At 43.1% G+C, this 20,762-nt stretch overlaps 1 protein-coding gene across 2 annotated transcripts in view; it reads right to left on the bottom strand.

Moving 5' to 3' along the window:
• The window catches only part of LOC134350386 (inactive phospholipase D5-like), a 174,407-nt gene extending 160,665 nt beyond the window's left edge, over positions 1-13,742 (bottom strand). For both annotated transcript variants that reach the window (XM_063055517.1, XM_063055518.1), the window contains exon 1: positions 13,458-13,742. In XM_063055517.1, coding sequence (XP_062911587.1) covers positions 13,458-13,655 — 198 coding nt within the window. In that variant the 5' untranslated portion in view covers positions 13,656-13,742. The remainder of the gene's footprint in view (positions 1-13,457) is intronic.
• Positions 13,743-20,762: the final 7,020 nt, after the last annotated feature.

The raw sequence follows: 20,762 nt of genomic DNA, 5'->3' as shown, positions 1-20,762 counted from the left end.
AATCTGATTCAAAAGATTTCTTAATAAAAACAAAATATTTTCAGTCATGAAGCACCTTTCATAGCCTCAGATGCTCTAAGTACTTCATAGACAATTAATTCAACATAGCAAAGTTATTAATATCAATGGTATCTCATTTAAACATTAATATTAGGAATTTTTCCCAATGCTCTACCTAATTAGACATAATAGAAGAGTAAATGGAAGATACAATCCTGATTGAATTATACTCTGGTGATATACAATGTCTTGTGATCGATGATTCATACTCAACCAGTAGTTCATCCAGCAGTCAAAAGCATCCTTGCTGATCGTTTGCTTCTGAAAAGATACTGATGGATGCACTGAACCCAGAAAGCCAAAACTCCTGGCTTGGGGTAAAAAAAACTGGTCTTCCAGAGCCACTGAGGAAAAGTCCATGAAAATCCCTACCTAACACCAACGGACCATCTTGACTACATAGAATGAAACACTTTCAAAGTTCAAAGGAATTTTTTATCAAAGTATGTATATGTCATCATATAATGCTCCAAGATTCGTTTTCTTACAGGCATTTATAACAGAATAAAGAAATACAACAGAATCATTGAAAAACTATACACAAAGACTGACAAACAGTAATCACCACCAACCAACCTCTCAGCAGGGTTAGGGAGGTGTAAAAATGCTGACCTTGAACTAATGCTTACTTTCTCTCTATCAGAATCTTTTGCAGCTCTGTTATTATTTTGCTTTACTCTTGTAGTTATTATAAGCAAAATGTACACTTCAGTGCAATGTGCAATATTTTACTGTTCATCAGCCCCATTATTTATTGGCACACAGTGTGGAATAGGCCCTTCAAGCCCCACTGCTCAGCAACCCCTGATTTAATCCTAGCCTAATCACGGGACAATTTACAATGACCAATTGATCAACCAACCAGCACGTCCTTTAACTGTGGAAGGAAATCCGAGACCCGGAGGAAACTCACGTAGTCACAGGGAGAACATACAAACTCCTTATGGACTGTGGTAGGAATTGAATTCAAATCACTGGTATTACAATACCGTGCCACCCCAATCTCCTCTTTTCTCAACTTTAACCTTTCTTGCTCATACACTCAACAAGAGCTAAGCGAGACAAGAAATTTGATTCTCAGGACAGGACGTCTGCTGCTTAAAAGGATTTCTTGTACAATGGTAAATTATCAGTTCGGCACCTATTTAGTGGCTCTGCTTTCTGCTACCAATGAACACTGGTTAGGAGCAGAGGAAGGTCTGTTTTCGTTTCATGAAGTATTCCCCACCCCACCCCCCAGCACTATCTTCAATGTGCAATGAGCAGAAGTACTTCTGTTGTTGAGAAACTATTAAGAATCAAGTTCTCATATGGACTAGAATTCCATGGAAGACCTCAGTGCATTTAAGGGACAACAGAAATACATATTACAATCGTCTTCACTGAAATTTATGATTAAATCAAGCAATTATTTATGTTCTTCTGATAGGAACAGTAAAAATGGAAATTGGTATTTTATTACTCCCTGGAGACTTCCTTGTATCTATTAACTGGAATGGAACCTACACCCATAAAGATCCTCAACCTGCCAAGAAATAGAATTCTCCGAGCACAATGCTCTACAGGGCATCTATTGGAACGACTCATTCATACGATCAATTACTTCCTTCTTGTCTTTTATCGCTCCTCCTCTTTGCTCCTTTAAATCAGGTACCCTTCTTTCTTATAGGAGGCTGGAGCTGGAAGCCTATCCTGGGGTTGAAGGACTGTATATGTGGGAGGGAGGAACAGGGCTTGCTCAGCCGTGGTTTATTGTCTTGCTTGTTCTGCTCTGTGGTGCTCAGCGGAGCCTTGTGGGCATGCTACAGTGGAGCTGGAACATGTGGTGACACTTGTGAGCTATCTGCCCCAGCACACCCTCAAGTGTGTTGGTTGTTAATGCAAATGGTGTTTTTCCCTATGTTTTTGATGTACACGTATCAAATAAACCTGGATCATGGAATACTGCTCTTTCCACTAATCATGGAAGCATGTAGCACAGAAATGTGCCTTTTCAGTCCACATTATCTACACTAATCCCATTTGCCTATCTTTGCTCCTATTTTCCAGCCTGCACGTCTCCAAATGCCTTCTAAACAATGTAATTCTATCTGCCTCTACCACCTCGTCTGGCATCTTGTTCTAGATCACAGGTTCCCAACCTTTTTGTGCCATGGGCCACTACAATTAACCGAGGGGCCCATGGACCCCAGACTGTGAACCCCTGTTCCAGATACTTAACAACCTCCATGTGAAAAACTTACCCCACAGATCTCCTTTTAAGATTTTTCCCTTCCACTATTAAACCTACGTCCTCTGATCCTCGACTCCCTTGTTCTGAGAACAAGATTCTGGCTTCTAACCCCGCTCTTTCCAGTCCTGATGAAAGGGGTCGGCGTAAAAAGTCAACTGTTTATTCCCTTCCGTAGCTGGTGCCTGACCTGCTGAGTTCTCCCAGTGTTTTGTGTGTGTTGCTCAAGGATTCCAGCATCCGCAGAATCTCTTGTGTTTAACACTCTACCTATCCTATATCGGCATCCTTTATAATTTCATAAACATCTATAAAGTCACCTTCATCCTCAATGTTTCAGTAAGAATGAACCCAGCCTACTAAATCTCCCATTTTTTCTACAACCCTCCATTCAGGCAATATCCTGGTGAATCTTTCCTGTACTCTCATTTTTGCTACCATGCCCCGATTATAGTGTGGTGTCTAAATTTCCAGTATCTGCAATTGTTCTTTTAGTTTTTATTTACTGTAACAATCTGGTAGATTTCAATCATTCACATGCTCATATTCTAGGTGAAGTCCAGCCAACGTTTCTATAGCTGCAACACAATGTCCTGAGTCTCTATCTCAACACCTCAGCTTTTGAAGGCAGGTGTACCAAGTGCCCTTTTCATTACCCTATCTATATACCCACTGTGTCGCCACTTTTGGGGAGCTATGTACTCGCACACCAAGGGCTCCCTGTATACCAATGTTCCTTTGGACTCTGTCATGTACAGGTATTAACTTTGTAGAAAACAGGATGTCAAAATGACTATAACAAAAGGCTATAGGTTTAAGGTAAAAATTAAGAAGATTAGAGGCAATATAAGGTTTCTTTCAACCAACCAGAGGGTGGTTAAAGTTCAAAATGCACTGCCTGCGAGAATAATGGAGCCAATGATTCTCACAACAGTCAAGTTTCTGGATAAGCATTTGAAGACAGTGGGGTAAGTGTAGGAAAATGGGATTAGTATGGATGGATGGATGATACCAATCAGGAACAGGTTCTGGAATAGATATGACCCTTCAACCATCAGGCTCCTGAACCTGTGTCAACAACTTCACTCACAACACTGAACTGATCACTGAACACAACCTGTGGACTCACCTTCAAGGGCTCATGTTCTCAGTATTATTTGATTTAATTACAATTATTATTTGTTGCTGTTTTGCATTTGCAGTTTGTCTTCTTTAGCACATTGCTTGTTTGTCTGCCTTTGTTCGTGAGTAGTCTGTCACTGATTCTATTGTATTTCTTTGTTCTACTGTGAATGCCTGCAAGAAAATTAATCTCATTCGATCTTGGCAAGCAACCAAAGTTCCCCGACCTCACCACATCATTGTCACTGAGGCCTGACATGGTCATTCTGTCAGAAACCTCAAAGAAGGTGGTCATGGTAGAACTGACAGTGCCTAGGGAAGACCAGATTGAAGAGGTGTTTGAGTGTAAAAGAGCCAAGTACCAGGAGCTGGAAGAGCAGTGCCAGAGACAGGGGTCGAGGGCACAATGTGAGCCTATAGAGGTAGGGTGTAGAGGTTTTACTGGCTGCTCGCTCTGGAGAAACTACTCTCTCCTTGGCATTACTAGAGCTGCAAAGAGAAGAGCCATCAGGACCATCGCAGAGATCGCTGAGCGAGCCTCCAGATGTCAATGGATCAAGAGGTGTGACCTGTGGACCAGTGCTGCTGGGACACAAACCAGGGTCTGATCAACCCTGGCTGGGGTGTCTGGGGAACAGTGTCTGTTATTGAAAGACCCGAAACACCCGATGACCCCAAGTTACATCACTGATAGTGTGCCCCAGGGCATCCTATCATGCTGGGATACATCCAGCATCAGGGCGGTACTTGGTGACATATGTACTTTGAACTTTGATGGTTGGTGTGGACAGGTTGGGTCAGAAGGCATGCTTATGTGCAGTTTGATTCTATTAAAGGGGTCTTAATTATCTAGAAACCTAATCAGTAAGAGAGAATCTATACAAGGAACTAAATGACAACAGTTTACAGTCCACTATTCACTCTACATTTTGAGAGAAATACCTAGCTGTTCATTATATACAGGAGGGCATTATAGTGTTCATAACTAGTGCAGTTGTGGTTTTCCAATAAATAGGGGACAGTCAGAATGTTAGGAGTCATGTTCCTCTCTGTGATGGAACGTAGGCACACATTTAATGAACTGTTCTATGGTAGTCAGGAACCAATTTATTTTAAATGTGTGATCCTATTCTGTTAAAATAGGTTTGACAAGAATTTAACAAGGACACATTAACCAGTGCACTAAAAATACCAGAGTACCTTAAACGGAACCAAGTACCATCTTTGATGCATGGTTCAAACACAGATCCTGGTTGGGTATCATCTCCCACTAATTGTGCCAGTGCTAAGATTGATCCATTGTCTGACCAAGTTGATTTTTATTAGGAGCAGTAGTGCTTCATTCTAAATGCTATTTGTTTACACTTATTGTTTGCACAATCTGTTTTTTCCCTCTGCACATTGGGTATTTGTCGAGTAATTTTATAGGCTCTTTTGGGTTTCTTGTTTTGTGCCTGTAAGGAGACAAATCTCGAGGTTGTATAATGTAAGCATACTTTGATAATAAATGTACTTTGAACTTTAACGAGCTTCCTGGACAAGACAGAACAGAAGAAACAAGAGCAGGACTGGGACCAGCTATTAAACCTCTTCTTTCATTCAATAAGGTCAAGGGTGATCCAATTTTGGTCTCAACACCTCTTCCCCATTAAAGCCCATATCATAGGACTCATTTGTTGTTAAACAGTCTGTCACTCCCTGCTTGCAAAATTGTGGGGAGGGGGAGGGGGAACTCCATACTCACCAACAAATGTCAATATACTCTATGATAAATACACTAAACTCTTATAGTGTGCAGTAACCTTTCGTGCATCACCATTTTAAATGTCTTCTAGAAATCCAGATACATACCATCAGCTTGCATTGGAAAGCTGCTTCATCGGGCACCAACACTCCGTCCGCCAGAAAAAGCTGGATCTCCCAGTGGCCACCCATTTTAATTCCACTTCCCATTTGACATGTTAGTCCATGGCCTCCCTTACTCCTGCGATGAGGCTATATTCAGGTTGGAGGAGCAATACCTTATATTCTGTCTGGATAGCCTCCAACCTGATGGCATGAACACAGATTTCTCGAATTTCCAGTAATGCCCCCCACCTTCATTTCCTTTCTCATCTTATGTCCTTTCTGCCTGTCACCTCCCTCTGGTACTCCTCACCCTCTTCTTTCTTCCATGGCCTTCCGTCCTCTCCTGTCAGATACCCCCTTCTCCAGCCCTGTAGCTCTTTCATCAAACAACTTCCCAGCTCTTTACATCAATATTACCCCCCCCCAGTTTCACCTATCACCTTGTGTTCTTCCCCCACCCCAGCTTCTTATTCTGACTCCTCATCTTCTTTTCTCCAGTCCTGCTGAAGTGTCTCAGCTCAAAACGTCGACGGTCCCCTTTTCCATATATGCTGCCTGGCTTGCTGAGTTCCTCCAGCATTTTGTGTGTGTTGCATTAATTATCCCACATGTTATAACATCAATGAACTTCAGCCTATATAGTTTAGCTTATGGAAAGTAATTCCTGAGTTGCAGCTGTCTTCAAGATGGCCATCATTACCAGCAATTCTCTTTGACCTGGGAAGGGTATGACAGATCATATTAATTGAAGCAGTGAGATACAACTGAGTGAGATGACGGTCCACTTCACAGGGCAGTTCACAACCAATCATGTTGATGTGGGGCTGGAGCCATGCATTGGCCTGACTAAACAGAGATGGGCATCTTCATTCCTTCAAGGATACGAGTGAACAGAGGTGTTTTCAAATAAGACACAAAAGCAGAATCAGGCCATTCAGCCCATTGAGTTTTCTCCACCATTCCATCATGGCTGATTTATTCTCTCTTTCACTCCCTTTCTCTTGCTTTCTGCCCATAACATTAGGCGTCCTTACTAATCAAGAACCTATCAACCTCCACATTAAGTATACCCGATGACTTGGTGTCCACAGACCATCCACGGCAATGAATTGCACATATTCACCACACTCTAGCTAACAAAATTCCTCCTCACCTGTGTTCTGAAGGGACATCCTTCTATTCTGAGGCTGTGCCCTCTAGTCCTAGACTCCCCCACTATAGGAAACATCCTCTCCACGACTACTATATCCAGGGCTTTCAATTTTCAATAGGTTTCACTGAGATCCCACCCCCCTCCCCCCCCCCATTCTCCAGCGAGTACTTGCCAGACCAAGTACCAGTGTGTTATCTCTAACTATGCCTATTTTTTAAGTATCTCAGGCTCGGTTAAAGGTAGTGTTCTCACTTCTGATCCAAGGGCCCAAGCACCAGGTATGGGGTGAGCACATAATGCAGGCTGGAACGCCAGTGAATCACAGAGACCAATGCACATCTTCTTCAGGATGTGATTATAAAGTAAAACCGTTTGTCTGTATTCTCAAATTGGCTCAACACATCTCTGGGCACCATTACTATGAAAGGGAATTGGCATACTCAGCAATACAGTTTGCACAACCCGCATTGCCAGCTGAAGAAAAAAAAACTTGCATTTATATAACACCTTTCACATCTCTTTCCAGACACTCAAAGCACTTTCGAGTGTAGTCACTTCTAAGGTGTAGGAAGAGTAACAGCCGATTTGTACACAGCCATCTCCCACAAAGAGCAAAATGAAGTTCACATTGTTGATAAAAGTTAAATACTGGATAATAAAAAGGTTCAAAGGTTCACCTATTATAAAAGTATGTAGGCGGCATACAAATCTGAGATTCTTCTTCTCCAGATAGCCACGAAGCCAAGAAAAAAAACTATGGAAGTCAGTTCATAGAGAAACAGCAAACCCACCTCCTCCACCCACACAAAAAAACAGTAACACAATCATCAGCACTCCCCTCCCAAGCCCCTTCCCACCCATGCAAAACACAAAGAATATCAGCCCCCAAGCACTCCTCTCCCCACACAAAAATCTAATAAGAACACTGACCCCCCCAGACACACCCCACACAAAACACTTCAACCCCCAAATCCCCCAACCCCACACAAAAAAACGAGAAAGAACACAGATAACAATGACAAAAATCTGAAATAAAATCAGAAAAAGGGGAATACTGGAATTCATCATTTGACAAATGATTATCAACCTGATACACCAACCGTTTCTTTCCTCATGAATTCTGCCTAACCTGCTGAATATTTGCAGTATTTATTATTTCTATACCTTGAGAACTAGTGGTTAGCTCAACACATTACGGTGCTAGCAAACCAGGTTCAGTTCCTGCCGCCGTCTGTAAGAGGTTTGTATGTTCTCCCCGTGACCGTGTGGGTTTCCTCCGGGTGCTTCGGCTTCCTCCCACAGTCCAAAGATGTACCGGTTGATAGGTCAATTGGTCATCGTAAATTGTCCTCTGTTTAGACTAGGGTTAAAATCGGGGGTTGCTGGGTGACACAGCTCAAAGGGACAGAAGGGCCTATTCTGCACTGTATCTCAATAAATACTTCTTTTGAAACTGCAGATGCTGGAGGTCTGAGACAAGAACAGAAAATGCTCTAAAACTCAGCAGGTCAGGCAGCATCTGCGGAGAAAGAAACTGGATAAGTGCAAAAAGCAAAATAATGCTGGTGCTAGAAATCTGAAATAAAAACACAGAACATTAGAATCAGTTCTGATGAATTGTTTTCAGTCTGAAATGACAATTTTGTTCTCATTCCACGGCTGCTGCCTGACCTGCTGAGTCTTTCCAGAGCTTCTTCAGTTTTATAAGGTACTTTAGTTTTTATTAGTGAACAGACAAAGCCTTGGTCTATACAAGTCATCTCCTTGTAGCGCTGCATAGGAGCAGTATCCCAGATTATGTGTCAAAGCTTCAACAGGTGAATTGGAATTTACAACCTCCTGACTTGGAGATGAAAGTGTTAGCCATTGCACCTGACGTAACTAAAATAGTAAGGAGGCTCAACGTCCCCAGGCTGCTGGCTGTACACAATCCGCCTCAGTCTCTGCTTGAACTGCGTTGCTCTCAAATCCTAAATACAAGGGTTCAAATAAAATAAAATGCATTGCAAACTTGGTGTCATTTAAACTACCAAATGTACTGTCAAGACTTTCAAGTAATCTTTTTATCCACATGCGTTTTGTCAGCTTTGCATAACCTGATGCTAATAATAAATGATTACAGGCAGAATTCTTTTGTACTTTGAAATCTTTAATACTGACCTTCATGCCTCCTGCTTTCTCCACACGCTCCCAAGTACAGTTATATCATATGCACAGACTCCAACATTATCATGATAGAGACAAGCCATTTAGTGGCTTACACATAATACATCGACTCTGTCATCTAAATCTCTCCCCTGCCCACTGACGCCAACTCATAGCCCCCATAGTTACTGAGTTCGCCTTCAACTTCTTCAATGCTTTCCCTGACACCTCAGGAAAAGCGTCAAACAAGACGAAAGCAAAGCCCGCAATTATGGGGGCTGTGAACCTCACGCCCTGTTCTTGCACATCCACTCTCAAGGAACATGTCAAAGTCCGGTGTTGCAGCCCCAAATCCATGTGCACTGGAGGCCGGAGTACTTGCCTCGGGTTAAAGGACTGTTTATGTGTGTGGGTGGGGGGGGGGGACGTGGGAAACTCCATTTTGCCACTTGTTTTGTTATATGTTGTGCTCTGTGTTGTTCTGCCGAGCATCGTGGACGTGTAATGTTGGCACCAGAATGTGTGGTGAGGCATGCAGGCTGCCCCCAGAGCACCCTCATCTGCATTTCTGATCACCATCCAAAGATGAGTGACACCATTTGCAATCTCTGTCTTAGTTCTGACCGCAAGTTGAGCTTTTGATGCTCCATCCTGTCCATGATGTTTCCATCATGTAACAGGTGAACACAAGAACATTCAAATTAGGGGCATTCAGCAATTTAAGTGCACCGTTCAATAATTATAGCTGATCTGATTGGAACCACAGCTTTACATTCCCACTAACCCTTGGTAGGTTTTCATGCAATTGTTTATAAATTCCTCCAATAATATTCAAACATTCTATTCTTATTGCCTTTTGATAACCAGAGCTTAGAAGACTCATGGCCCTCTAAGAGAGAAACAAAAATCATGTCCTCTATCTTAAGGAACAACTCCTACGAATAGATTCTCTCAAGAGGGAAGACGTCCTCTCTGCATCTGCCTTGTCCAGACCTCCCTATAGACCTCATGTTTCAATCCAATTACTTTTCATTCTTCCAAACTCCAGTGGATACAAGACCAACCCATTCAGTCTTTCCTCATGATAACTTTCTCTGAACTACTTCCAGCCTTAATATGCTCCCTTACAATAAGGAGACCAATGCTGTGCACAGTTCTCTAGATGTGATCTTACCAAAGCCTTGAACAACTGAAGCATAACCTCCCCCATCTTGCATTCAACTCTCTCACAATTAGTTGTATTGGTTTTCTAAATCATTTCCTGTAATCTTTTGAAACTCATGCACCAGGATACCAAGGTCTCTCTGCACCTGGGAGCTTTGCAATCTTTCACTATATAAAGGTTTCACCCTGCCCCCTACCACCCCACTTTCCTGCTAAAACAGAGAATACATTATCACACTTCCACCCATTAACCCATCCTACCACACCCTCCCCTACACACCACCACTACCTTATCATTTCCTGTCAGTCACCTTTTGTACAGGCAGACAATCCTATGCCTTGTGTCACTTTATGGACATACAATCAATCAATATAAATTATATTTATTGGTTTTTTTATTATTGTGTTCTTTATCTTATTCTGATGTATTTTTTTTGTTTTGCATTGGATCCAGAGTAACAATTATTTTGTTCTCCTTTACACTTGTGAACTGGAAATAACATGAAACAATCTTGAACCTTCCTGATGACAGATTTGCACTCATTCACTTAAGCTAAGTTCCTCTCCCTTGCCTTGCTCTCCCCATCATTTTAACTCTCTCCAGTCCGACAGCTTCATCTTGCCACACTGTGTATATCCTTCTCGCCTTGCAGTGCCACTAGGGAGATAGACACCACTCCCTTAGTCCACCATCCTGCAGATATCATTTGATCAAATATCTCCTTTTGCTCTTTGGTTAGTTTCTCCATTACACATTGGTAAAGTGTCCCTAAAACTTTGCATAAGAATCCAAATGATGTTTCTGTCTCTTCATCCCGACCATCTCCTCAGACGGGTGATCTTCTCCCCTACCCAAATAGTCCCAATTTGCACCCTTCCCCAATGGGAACATGCAAAGAGATATCTTGATATCTAGGAATGCTGCCCACGGTTGGCAGTGACCATGTTTAGACAGAGGCAGACATGGCAACAATTACATTCAATTAGACCATGAGAGCAAAATTAGGCCCGAGTTCCGCTCCGCCGATCAACCATGGCTGATTTATTTTCCCTCTCAACCCTATTTCTCTTGGAAACATTCAGCCAGTCTTGTGTCACCTGTGGGAAGAGAGCAACAAAACTATGCTGGGAGAACACAGCAGTGGGCCAATGGCATTGGGGTTTTTGATCCGAAACACTGACAAATCCTTTACTCCCACAGATGCCACCGAGCTTTTCCAGCGCATTGCTTGCCGCTCCAGATTCCAGCATTCTCATTCTCACGTGAGGGAAGGGAAATTGAAACGTCGGTTAACCCAGCAGATGGTCAGCCCAAGTCCAACACCTTGTAAGTATTTCTATCGGAATATATGCCCAGTGGCCACTTCATTAGGTATACCTGCTCGTTAATGCAGTTATCTAATCATGCCAATCGTGTGACTGCAACTCCTTGCACAGAAGCATGCAGTCATAAGACCCGAAGACCATAAGATATGGGAGTAGAATTAGGCCATTTGGCCCATCAAGTCTGCTGTGCCATTTCATCATGGCTGATGCAATTTCCCTCTCAACCTCAATCTCTTGCCTTCTTCCAGTATCCCTTCATGCCCTGCTTAATCAAGAATCAATCAACCTCTGCCTTAAATATACCCAACGACTTGGCCTCTACAGCCACCTGCGGCAATGAATTCCAAAGATTCACCATTCCCTGGCTAAAGAAATTCCTCATCTCCATTTTAAAGACATCCCTCTATTTTGAGGCTGCGTCCTCTGGTCTTAGACTCTCCCACAGTGATGAAAATCCTTTCCACGTCCCTTCTATTGAGGCCTTTAAACATTCAGTAGATTTCAATATGATATCCCCCATTCTTCTGAATTCCAGTGAGTACAGGCCAAGAGCCATCAAACGCTCCTCATTAGACAAGCCTTTCAATCCCCGAATCCTTTTTGTGAACCTCCTTTGAACCCTCTCCAAAGTCAACACATCCTTTCTCAGATAAGGGACGCAGAACCGTTTACAACACTCCAAGTGAGGTCTTATAAAGCCTCAACATTACATCCTTGCTTTTATACTCTAGTCCCCTTGAAATGAATGCTAACATTGCAGTTACCTTCCTCACCACCAACTCGACCTGCAAATTAACCTTCAGGGAATCCTGCACGTGGACTCCCAAGTCCCTTTGCAACTCAGATTTTTTTCTGTCCATTTAGAAAATAGTCTATGCTTTTATTTCTTCTACCCAAGTGCATGACTATGCACTTCCTGACACTGTGTTGCATTTGCCATTTCTTTGCCCATTCTTCTAATCTGACTAAATCCTTCTATAGCCTCCCTACTTCCTCAGAACTACCTGCCCATCCACCTATCTTTGAATCATCTGCAAACCTGGGCACAAAGCCATCAATTCTGTCATCCAAATCAGTGACATATAATGTACAAATAAGCGGCCCCAATATGGATCCATGTAGAACACCACTAGTCACTGGCAGCCAATCAGAAAAGTCTCCCTTTATTCCCACTCTTTGCCTCCTACCAAGTAACCACTGCTCTATCCATGCTAGTATCGCTCCTATAATATCATGGGCTCTTAACTTATTAAGCAGTCTCACATGCAGCACCTTGTCCAAGTACTCAACACCCATCCATTCTCCTTTGTCTATTCTGCTTGTTATTTCTTCAAAGAATCCCAACAGATTTATCAGACAAGACTTTTCCTTAAGGAAACCATGCTGACTTTGGCCTATTTTATCATGTGTCCAAGTATCCCGAAACCACATCCTCAACAATGGACTCCAACATTTTCCCAACCACTGAGGTCAGATTGGCAGATTTATCATTTCCTTTCTTCTGCCTCTCTCCCTTCTTGAAGGGTGGAGCCACTTGGTCAAGAGGTTCAGCTGTTGTTCAGAATGGGGGAGAAAGATGATCTAAGTGGTCTTGAGGCGCCATGATTGCTGGTGCCTTACGTGGTGGTTTGAGTATCTCAGAAATCGCCGATTTTGGGGGGATTTGCAGGCACATCGCTGTCTAGAGCTTACAGAGAATGTTGCGGAAAAAAAATCCAGTGAGCGGCAGCTCTGTGGGTGAAAACATTTTGTTAATGAGAGAGGTCAGAGGTGAATAGCCATAATGGTTCAAACTGACAGGAAAATGACAGTAACTCAAATAACCACGCGTTACAAAGACCACACCGGCTTCCACTCCTGTGCCTATGAAAACTGGCCACTGAAGGCGAACCTGCCACTTTCTAGTGTGATTAGCGGACATAATCAATTAAAGCCACCGCCAGGATATCACTCGCGCCAATTCGGGAGGTGGAATTTGGTCACCCCTCTCCCTCAGCCAAAATCTACATCAATACCTGCATTTTCCTGGGGATTACGGTGTTGGGGAGTTTCAGCAGCCCCCTGACATTTACTCAGCCGCTGCATTCCCAGAGCAATCAGTTCTCTGTTCCCCGCCGCCGCTGCCCGAGGTCGGCGTTAAAAGTTACACGATGGAAACAACTTTAATTCAAAAGCACTACGCTATCTCCGAATATATTTAGGCGCCATTTCAAGAAGAAAAAAATAAGATAATCGAAACTTTCCTGTCAGGATTATTTTTCACGCTGTTATCGCGTATTAAGTGCGTATACATTATTTATCACACAATCGATGGTCCAATTGTCACATCCCATTATAAAGGGCTCCTGAAATCCCTCCCTCTACGTTAAATATAAAAAAAGGTAATTTAACATTTGACAAATTGCTCACATGCTCGCTCTTTGTCCTGTGATGGAGGTAGACAGACATAGTGTAATCCTTCTTTTTGGCAGTGCTGTACAAGTTGGTAGCCCCCCGGGGAACGCTCTGGGTGGCTTCCCTGGCTCCGGGCTTTAATTTCATCTGATCGTAAGGCTCCTCCGGCAGACGGTCGTGCTTAACTTCCACGTTCTTGTTCCAGTCAGTCATTGCCGAGTCCTGCACCCCTAGTAAAAAGGGGTCAAAGAGAGACAGAGGGAGGGTAAGTCAGGGCAGCCAGCAGAGAACTCAGGTACGGCTGTCACTCAGCCGACTGCAGTTCATACTGGCTGGGTAGCTGCAGCAAAAAAAGGCACCGACCGAAAAGCAAAGGACTGCCCAGTGGGAGGGGCACACGTTATATCTGCGTATGGTGCAGTGAACTGCAGAAAGAAGGGGGGAGAAAGAGAGAGAGAAAGAAAAAAAACACTATTGTGAGGGAACGGTGGGGCGAAGTTCTGGGAATAAGCTGCTCTCCTGCCTGCAGATACCCGGTAGACAAATAACGGGTGCAGGGAACTCAGCTGCAAGCAACACCCTCTCCCAGCCACCGGTTCATCCATTCGGAACATTTTCGTTTTAAAAAGGACCATCTTCTTCGCAACAGATTGTAAAATCGGGCTCCAAAAAAAAAAGACCTCCACTAAGCCGGGAGCAATTGAGTCCGGATCCCCAGAATGCCGCTGATAGTAACTGATAGCTAAGACTGGTAATTTTGAAATAACAGGTTCAAATCCCCGCGCAGGAACGAAGGAATTAAAATTCGGTTAATTAAGTAAATCTGACATTTAGAACTAGTATTGGGAATGGTGCCCGTGGAGGTGATGCATCATTGTTACAAGTTAATTTAGGAAGGAATTCCGCTGCCTTTGCTGATCCGGTTTATCTCCCCTTCTGTTTCCCTCAAAGTGAAAATTAAAATGCTGCAGATGCCAGACATGTGAGACAAAAAAAAACAAAAAGCGCTGGAAACGCTCAGCAGTCCAGACAGCATCTGTGGAAGAAGATATAGACTTAACGTTTAATGAAAAGTGGGAAACGAGTTACTTTTATGTCAAAAGGTTGGGGGTGGGGGGATTGATAGGGCAAAGGGAATGTCTTTGATCTTTAACTTCGCTCATTAATATAATAACCATGAACACAGTAGACATAACCTAAGAACCCTGGTTCCACTCTATCAGAGATATTCCCTTTGTCCTACCCATTCCTTCCTTAGCTTCTCTCCATGTTAAAATTCACTTATTTTCTTCTTTTCCCAATGCTGCTGTCTGGTTTTCAACCTGAGACTTTTACTGTATATCTCTGCACAGAGGCTGCCTGATGTATTGAGTGATTCTACCGTTTTCAGTGTTCATGCTCTTCCCACAAAATTGTGCTGACTCTCAGCAGCCCACCTAAGTGCACTAGAAGATGGTCTGCTTCAAGGGACAACTAGATGGGCAGTAAACTTATTCATCCATCAGGTTAGTGAAAACAAAATGAATCAGTCCTTTCAGAGGGGAACTGAATAAGCACTTAGGGACAATAACTTGCAGAAGAACAGGACTGATGAGGTTGCTCTACTAGGACCTAGCATAGATTCCAATGATCCAAATGGCCCATTCTATGCTGTAACAATTACCTGCTCTATTAAATGGGTGGTGGTGTAGAGATACGTCTCTACCAAATGAGATATAAGGTGCTCTCTCCTTCTGCTAGCCTGCAGACTACCCTGGGGCAAGTTGTAGTACCTGCTTAGCCCCCCAGTCAGGGTCATGTGAAGACACAGGAGCAGGTGATGGATGGTTGTACGAATTGAATTGTATTGATTTTATTTCTTACATCCTTCACATACATGAGGACTAAAAATCTTTGTTATGACTCCATCTAAATGTGCAATGTGCGATTTATAGTCATGTATAATAAATAGTATGTACAATAGGACAGTAACAATAGCTGTTAAATATGAGCAGTCATTATAACAGAGAAATACAGTTTTGTCAGCATGAATTAATCATTCTGATGGTCTGGTGGAAGAAGCTGTCCCGGAGCCTGTTGGTCCTGGCTTTTATGCTTCAGTACCATTTCCCGGATGGTAGCAGCTGGAACATTTTGTGGTTAAGGTGACTCGGGTCCCTAATGATCCTTTGGGCTCTTTTTTACACACCTGTCTTTGTAAGTGTCCTGAATAGTGGGAAGTTCACAACTACAGATGCGCTGGGCTCTCCGCACCTCTCTCTGCAGAGTCCTACAATTGAGGGAATACAGTTCCCATACCAGGCAGTGATGCAGCCAGTCAGGATGCTCTCAATTATGCTCCTATAGAAAATTCTTAGGATCTAGGGGTCCATACCAAACTTGTTCAACCGTCTGAGGTGAAAGAGGCACCGTTGTGCCCTTTTCACCACACAGCCAGTATGTACAGAGCACGTGAGATCCTCGGTGATATTTATGCCCAGGAACTTAAACCTGTTCGCCCTCTCAATCCCAGATCCATTGATATCAATAGGGGCTAGCCTATCTCCATTCCTCCTGTCATCCACAACCAGCTCCTTTGTTTTTGTGACATTGAGGGAGATGTTGTTTCCTTGACACCACTGTGTCAGGGTGATGACTTCTTCCCTGTAGGTTACCTTGTCATTATTTGCGATTAGGCCAAGCCGTGTAGCGTTGTCAGAAAATTTAATTAGCAGATGGGAGCTGTGGGTGGGGACACCGTTATGGATATACAGAGAGTAAAGGAGGGGGGCTTAGTACACAGCCCTGAGGGGCACCTGTATTGAGGGTCAGAGGGGAAGAGGTGAGGGAGCCCACTCTTACCACTTACCAACAATCTGATGGGAAGTCCAGGATTCAGCTACATAAGGCAGGCTGAAGGCTAAGGGCTCTGAGCTTCTTGTCGAGTCTGGAAGGAATTATAGTGTTGAATGCTGAACTGTAGTCCAAGAACAACATTCTCACATAAGCGTCCTTCTTCTCCAGATGTGTAAGCTGGTGCATATCACAAGTCCTGGTTATGTGACCACTGACGTCAGGGAGACAATCTCTGAAGAGTATTGATAATGGCTGGGGTCACCCGTCTTGTAAAGACACTGCCCAGAAGAAAACAACAGCAAAACAATTATGTGGAAAAATTTACCAAGAACAATCATGGTCATGGAAAGACCATGATCACCCATGTCATACAACGTGGCTCATAATAAACAAATGAGCTCTTTTAAGCTCCATACTAATGGTGCTGATAGCCTTTGAATGACTCAGTGATCATCATGAAAAACATATTCGAATTTCAATATAAATTTATTATCAATTTACATATTGGTGTCCAAATACTACCTTAAGATTCAATTTCTTATAGGCATTTACAGGAAAAACAGACAAATACAATAGAATCTACAAGAAACCACATATAAGCAAAGACTGACAAACCACCAGAAGAAGACAAACTGCAAATAAAAATAATTCTGAGCACATGAATATAAAGAGACCTTGAAAGTGAGTTTATCTATCTATCTATCTATCTATCTAGAGTCAGTACAGAATTGAGTGGAGTGAAGTTTTTCATGCTGGCTCAGGAGTCTAATGGTTGCAGGGGCTACAGTTTACAGTTTTTATGCCAACCTTTTTTATGGCATGGGCCGCTAACATTAACCGAGGAGCGCAGGCCGGGAACCCTTGGTTTAAACATAGTGGTTCTCTTTTATGCAATGACTCATGTTAACAAACGATTGACTTTTCTGTGAAAGAGCAGAAGGCAGGCATTGGGAAGATAAGGATTCAACCTTGCCCCCCTCTGCTGCTTGCCTCCATCTTCTTGTCATCATTCACTCTTCCTCGGTCACCTAATGCCCAATGTCTCACCAGTCCCTCTCTGTCTTTACACTTGCTGTCTTTCCCATTCACTCATAGTCATAGTTATACTTTATTGATCCTGGGGGAAATTGGTTTTCGTTACAGTTGCACCATACATAATAACTAGTAATAAAACCATAAATAGTTAAATAGTAATATGTAAATTATGCCAGTAAATTATGAAATAAGTCCAGGACCAGCCTATTGGCTCAGGGTGTCTGACCCTCCAAGGGAGGAGTTGTAAAGTTTGATGGCCACAGGCAGGAATGACTTCCTATGATGCTCTGTGTTGCATCTCGGTGGAATGAGTCTCTGGCTGTATGTACTCCTGTGCCCAACCAGTACATTATGTAGTGGATGGGAGACATTGTCCAAGATGGCATGCAGCTTGGACAGCATCCTCTTTTCAGACACCACCGTGAGAGAGTCCAGTTCCATCCCCACAACATCACTGGCCTTACAAATGAGTTTGTTGATTCTGTTGGTGTCTGCTGCCCCAGCACACAACAGCAAACATAATCGCACTGGCCACCACAGACTCATAGAACATCCTCAGCATCGTCTGGCAGGGTTTCAATCTGAAACATCAGCTATGTCTTCCCCCCACAGATGCTGCTCGACCTGTTGAGTTCCTCCAGTGGACTGCTTGTTGGAATAAAACATACTTAATTTCCTATCCCTCTAACTTAATTAACATAGCAGAAATAGGGGGAGCCTAGGACCATAGAACACAGCCTCAGAATAGAGGGACATCCCTTTAGAACAGAGATGAGGAGGAATATCTTCAGCCAGGGGGTGGTGAACCTGCGGAATTCATTGCCAGAGATGGCTATGGAGGCCGTCATTGGATATATTTAAAGCAGAGGTTGATTCGTTCTTGACTAGTAAGGGCATCAAAGGTTATGGGGAGATGGCAGGAGAATGGGGTTGAGAGGGATAATAAATCAGCCATTATGAAGAAGTGAAGCAGACTTAATGGCCAACTAGGCTAACTCTGCTCCAATATCTTATAGTCTTAAATAAATTACCCCAGAAACTGTAATGAGTGAATGGGTTCCATCCCCTGTGTAGTTTACCCATAATGTCATCCAAAATACAGCTAAATCTCAATTTAGTAGGCAGCCTATTTAGGAATTCCGGAAATGCTTCATTTCCAAATAAGTATTGCACTTCCTAAATGTGAGCATATTGTAATGTAGGATACAAGGTAGTCAGTTTACAAAAAACAAGCTGTCACAAACAGCACCAAGAGAAGGGCCAAATATGCTTCTGTTACGATGTTAATATGGGGATGAATATTGTCCTCCACCATACTTGAAAGGATTCACTTTTTGTTTTTCAAAATAGCAGCCTGATTTGAATTCAAGTTCAAGTTTTTTGTGATTCAACCATACACATGTAAACAGCTAAATGAAACATTGTTCCTCCGTGGCCAAGGTGCAAAACACAGTACATACAGTTATGATCCCGCACATAGAAGGGGTGATTGATAAGTTCAAACCTAGCAGATTTATTTTTCAACATAGTCCCGTCCTACATTTACACACTTAGTCCAGCGGTCGTGGAGCATACGGATCCCTTCTTTGTCGAAGTGGTCCACAGCAGGGGTGATTGATAAGCTCGTGGCTTAAGGTAAAAGGAGATGAGTTGTTATCTTCAAACTTTCTGCATAATCACTCAAAGAGTTGAACTGCACGTGCACGTAACGAGAGCATCTTGGACCTCCAGGTGGTCCACAGCAGGGGTGATTGATAAGCTCGTGGCCTAAGGTAGAAGGAGATGAGTTATACAGCTCTCGTTACATGCACGTGTAGTTCAATTCTTTGTGTGAAAACGCAGAAAGGTTGAAGTTAATAACCCATCTCCTTCTACCTTGGGCCACGAACTTATCAATCACCCCTCAGAGAGCCGCAAAGTAATATTGGCACAAGTCCCCAGGTGACGTGGCCTGAAGACTAGCGGGTTGGCATAGAGTGCGAGGGGTGTGTTGATGCAAGTCAGTGTAATGTTACTGGCACTATTGTAATAAAACAAGTAGTCGTGTATATATGCGAAACAGCAGCAACAGAAGATGGACCGTGTCCAGTGCAGGAAGGGAGTTTGTCTGTGAGTTGAGGAGTGGGAGCAGCAGGGCTTTCAGCTGGGGTGTACCGGTGTGCTGGCCAGCAGCAGGCAGGGTGAAGAGAAGTCTAACAGCTTGTGGGAAGAAGCGGTTACCCGTGGCATTCTTCGTACCCAGCTGAGAAGACAGGAAGGTCTTGTTTGGGAAAACAGCTTACACTCTCAGAAATGTGCTCAGCTCTTAACTTGGAAGACTGTACTCAAGTCTCCAGTGTGCAGCCTTCTCAAGACCTGCTCTTTCAGGGGTGACAGTGTAACCCACAGAGCAGCAGCTGTCACCACATGATTGATGCCAGCCTGATTTCCATTTTAACAAACCTCTTACCTAATGAAATGGAATACTGAGCAATAAATAATACGATTATAGAACGAAAGGATAAAAATGATAGTTTCCCGCCCCTCCTGTTGCTTTTAGAACCCATGTCTCTCGCCATTTTTCAATTTAACCCCTTCCCCTTCCCTTTATTGAGGGGGTACTGTCATTGCAGTTTATTCTCATTCTAAATGTTGGTTAACTACCTGACATCATGTTATCTTCCCTAACAGCAACATGACGGATGTTAGATGAAGTTGTGTTAATTCTCCTCACCAGCTATAATCAGTGAAATTCCCCTTCCAGTCCAAATATAATCAATGCCAATTAAGTTAAATTTACATTTGCAGTTAATCATACAATATTTATGCAAGAAAGATTTGTATTTATATTGCTCTTGCAAGAATACAGGTGCTCTGAAGCTCTTTCTGTATTTCTGAAGGGTAGATACTGTTGTAGCATTAGAAACATAAGACCATAAGACATAGGAGCAGATTTAGGCCACTCAGCCCATCACTGTGGCTGATTTACTATCCCTCTTAACCCCATTCTCCCACCTTCTCCCCACAATATTTCACACCCTAACAAACCAGGAACCTATCAAACTCCACTTTAAGTATACTCAATGACTTGGCCTCCACAGCCGGCCGTGACAATGAATTCCACAGATTTACCACCCTCTGGCTAAAGAAATTTTTTCCCATCTTTGTTCTAAATGGATATTCCCTAGTCTGAGCTGTGACCCCTGGTTGTAGACTCACCCACTATAGGAAATCCCTTCCATATCCACTTTATCTTGGCCTTTCAATGTTCGATAAGTTTCAATTAGTCACTCCTCATTCTTCTACTCCAGTGAGTACAAGCACAAAGCTCCTCACAGGTTAACCATTTCATTCCCAGAATTATTCTTGTGAACTTCCTCTGCACCCTCTCCAATGCCAAAACGCATCATTTCTTAGATACGGGGTCCAAAACTGCTCATAATACTCCAAGTGCAGTCTGAAACTCACATC

The sequence above is a fragment of the Mobula hypostoma genome, chromosome 8 (genome assembly GCF_963921235.1).
Source record: "Mobula hypostoma chromosome 8, sMobHyp1.1, whole genome shotgun sequence".
In the NCBI taxonomy this organism is placed as follows: domain Eukaryota; kingdom Metazoa; phylum Chordata; class Chondrichthyes; order Myliobatiformes; family Myliobatidae; genus Mobula; species Mobula hypostoma.
This window is presented reverse-complemented; position numbering and strand designations above follow the sequence as displayed.